The sequence below is a fragment of the Austrofundulus limnaeus genome, unplaced genomic scaffold, assembly GCF_001266775.1.
Source record: "Austrofundulus limnaeus strain Quisiro unplaced genomic scaffold, Austrofundulus_limnaeus-1.0 Scaffold72, whole genome shotgun sequence".
Lineage (NCBI taxonomy): Eukaryota > Metazoa > Chordata > Actinopteri > Cyprinodontiformes > Rivulidae > Austrofundulus > Austrofundulus limnaeus.
Window position 1 is genome coordinate 1,959,973 of NW_013952474.1, and position 3,779 is coordinate 1,963,751.

Here is a 3,779-nt window from a genome sequence, read left to right on the forward strand (position 1 = left end):
TATATATATACACGCTGCACGCTCAACAACAAAGACTCTCATTAGATGAGACGTGCGATGAAGTCTGTCTAACGCCAATAGTGATCAAGATCCCGCCTCCCAGCAYCGACCACTSGGTTTGTGTGTCTGTGTGTGTGCGTCTTCATAGGCAGCACAGAGAACAGAGATCAGACGGAGAAATATAAAGAAACTGCGTTAACAAAATTATTGCCATTAAGCGTCGGCTGTGTTAACGCGATAATAACGCATTAACGTGCCCAGCAGCACTAATATAAAAAGATGGTCGTGCTTCATATCATAGAAACCAGGATTATCTCAGGAATAGATTGTTGTAATCAGATATGCAATAACTCTTGTGGTTCAGAAGTTATCAACACAGAAAGTTGCAACAACAAACAAGAATTTTGCCCGTTATTTGATGTGTCGAGTGTGCTGTCCTCGGTTCTGAACAAAAACACACTGTGACCAGCACCAGTGACAGAACACTCAACATCAAATAACAGGTAAAGTTATATAAATATACCGTGCATATACTTTCTGTACAACCAGCTTCAGACTACTAAAACAATTTGATATATAAATCCAGGATTTACTGTACCTTTGCAGGTCCTGGCCCAGGTTTTCAGACCTGTCCTCTGTCAGAACTTCATACATGTCCTCCTCCTCCAGTCGACGCTTGGAGCCGATCCTGAACAGAGGGTTCAGCCACCTGATGAAGGGATGAAAAACCAGAATAAATGATCAGTTCATACAGCAGATCCATTCTGTAACGGATTGTTAAAACCCCACATTAACATAAAATAATCCAGAACATTCAGCTGTGAGATCTTGAAGAGAACCAGCAGATGGAACAAGTTCATATAAAACAAAATAAGATGTGTTTATGAATCTGTATATGTGTTTCAAGCAGGTGTAATAAAAACTATTTAAAAAGTACTGAATGTTCTGTTCGACACAGATTTATATATTTGTAAAAATAGGTGCCTTGAGATACACAAACCTAAAGWAAAGGGAGGGAGCTTTTATAAATGTCTATAACCTGTGTGTAAACTCCTAAAACTGAAGCAGGTGTGTCCAGTCCTGGTCCTGCAGGATTGTGGTCCTGCAAGATTGTGGTCCTGCAGGACCACAATCCAGCGGGTTTACCTGGTTTTCTGCGTCAGCCAATCTAAACTGAGTGAACAGATGATTTAAAGGAGTTCTACAGAATCTGAGGACATCCTGAAGTCATTTAAGTCATTCTGTCTACTGTACAGCACTTTGGTTGGCCTTGTGCTGGTTCTTGTGCTTTATAAATAAAAGTGGAATGGTACGGTAAGTAGGGATGCATGATATATCGGCATTAACATTGGTATCAGCCAACATTGGTCATTTTTTTAGAATATCATATTGGTCCGATATGTAAAGCTGGGCCAATATTAACGTCCAATATTGATTTCCCACTTTTTAGATTTGTATTTCTGTTTTGTGAGGGGAAATGGTTGGTCGAGTGGTATCTGTTTGATCATGATGGTGATATTGACACTGTGCTGCCAGGAATAACTGAAGTAGAGAGCCATGTCAGAGGTCTGGTTGTTTATTTACAGTTTTAAATAAAAGACCCACGTGTGATTGTATGTATTTATATATATACGGTAATTTGTGTGTTTGTGTAACATTAGTAAATATTGGTTATCGACCATAGCAAAAATGATTATATCGAATATCAGCTGAAATTTTCACATTGGTGCATCCCTACATTTAAGTTATTTGACGTCATGCTTGATGACTCCCTCACCGTTAAGACTCATATTGATTGATACAGTTTCTCATGCTTCTCTGAGGTTTGGTACTGTAAAACCTTGACCCAATCATTGTGAACTGTACACCCGAGTGGGATGGCTTTCTTTGAGAAACTGGTACACTTTTATTTATAAAGCCAGTCTGTTACTATCCTACATCTATGACTTAATCATACAGAGAAATAATTCTTACTTTTCTCTTGCTCTCTGTTCCATTCCTCCACACAGATTTGGGAAAAGGGGCTTTTGTTTACTCGACTACATCTACAGGGAACATGTTGCAAAAAGACTAAAGATTAATTKGTTTTCACCATCAGTGCCACTGTTTGGGCCAGTGTGTTCACTGTTTTCAAAATGTGGAGTCTGAGTTGACTGCTGCATCAAAGCAACCAACAAAAACAGCAACAGCTTAAAATCACGTTTTGTGGGCCAGACGCCGAGCAGTTGATAGTTTAGTTTAGTTTAGTTTAGTTTAGTTTAGTTAAACAATCACTGCTGTTTTGTGGGTCAGAAGCTAAATAGTTAAGTTAACCTAGTTTAAAAGCTGAAAAGTTTGGTTAAGTAAATCATTTGGTTAGCTAGGTAATAATTGAAAAAAACAATTCTGCTCTTTTGTGGGTCAGACACTGAATGAAGGATTTTAATATGAGCCAGCACTACAACACATTGCACAAAGCTAAAGGATAGAGGTTTACTGAAGCCACAAACACATTAACAACAGAGACTTTTTACCAGAACCAGAACCAGAACCAGGCAGGAGTCTGAACTCAAGGTGTTTTATGTTGTTACACTTCAACTCGCTAAAATAGGTGTTTGTTTTTTGTTTGCTTCCAACATTTTGTATTTGTATTTATTTAACAAGAGTACAACAGTTATACAAGAAATATATTAAGTTACTGCACTGTATGTTGGTTTACTAAACACACACATACACACACGTGTGTGTATGTGTGTGTTTTGTATATACACATAAATACACATCTTCAAAATGGAAGTTTTATTACATTTGGGTAATAAATATTACAGAGCTATGTGGCCCTACTGTCAACAAAGAATTGTGGCCCCTCCATCAAGTTGCCCACAACTCAGTTAATAAGTTAATTAGTTAGTAATTAAATAATCTGTCGTTTTGTGGGTCCGATGTGAATAGTTGTTAGTTTTGTTTAGTTAGTTACTAGTTTAGGAAACACTTGTGCCTAAAAAAGTTGTGTAGTTTAGTTATTAATTTAATTATTTAACAGTTTAAGGATGACTGCTGTTGGTTGGATGCTGAATAATGAAGTTAATCCAAAGTTACCTAAAGATAATATTTTAATTTAACTAGTTAAAAGTTCACAAAACWGTTTTGTGGACCAGAAGCTGTTTAGATGAAGTCAATAGTTTAGTTTACTTAGTTATATTAAGAACCATAGTTGTAGAAAAATAAAAGCAACATACTATAGTTTTACTGTACTGAACTTACTATACCCTCACCTGTTGTACCTGTATGACATCAGCACCCTAATTTAAAACACCTGATGGAAGTTTGTTCATGTTTCAAACACAAACTCTTCTTAGTAGTTCTTACTAACGGAGTCATTATACCAATGAGCATCACTATCTGTTTATTATCTTTAATTTTAATATTAAATATAGTCTCTTAAATCAATACAAGCCCAGTTTACACAGTCTCTTAAAGGAATATATAGATCGAGCAGACGGTTTTCTGTCAACATTTAAACTCCCCGCGGCTAAAGCTAGCAGCTCAACCTACCAGAAAAAGATCTTCGACACCAGGTTCGCCGTTGCCGCCGGGTTGGTTTTGGCATCCTTGCTGACTTTTTCCATTACTGCCGACCGGAGCTCACACAGTAACGTCCTTGAGAATTACTCCTGCTCCAGCTGCTCCCGGCTAAGTGTCCTTACTTTCTGAGCCACACATGGTACAGTAGAGTTCCCTCTCTCTGTTGCATAAGTTTGCGTTCACTCCAGCTAACAGTAAGAAAAAAAAAAAAAAAA

The 3,779-nt window shown here is 37.5% G+C and overlaps 1 protein-coding gene across 1 annotated transcript in view; it reads right to left on the reverse strand.

The window, feature by feature from the left end:
• The window catches only part of abcc4 (ATP binding cassette subfamily C member 4 (PEL blood group)), a gene marked incomplete at its 5' end in the record, with an annotated part of 32,652 nt that extends 29,094 nt beyond the window's left edge, over positions 1-3,558 (reverse strand). The window contains 2 exon segments of the mRNA XM_014010737.1: positions 599-709; positions 3,535-3,558. Of these exon segments, the coding sequence (XP_013866191.1) occupies positions 599-709; positions 3,535-3,558 (135 nt within the window).
• Between the last annotated feature and the right edge of the window lie 221 nt (positions 3,559-3,779).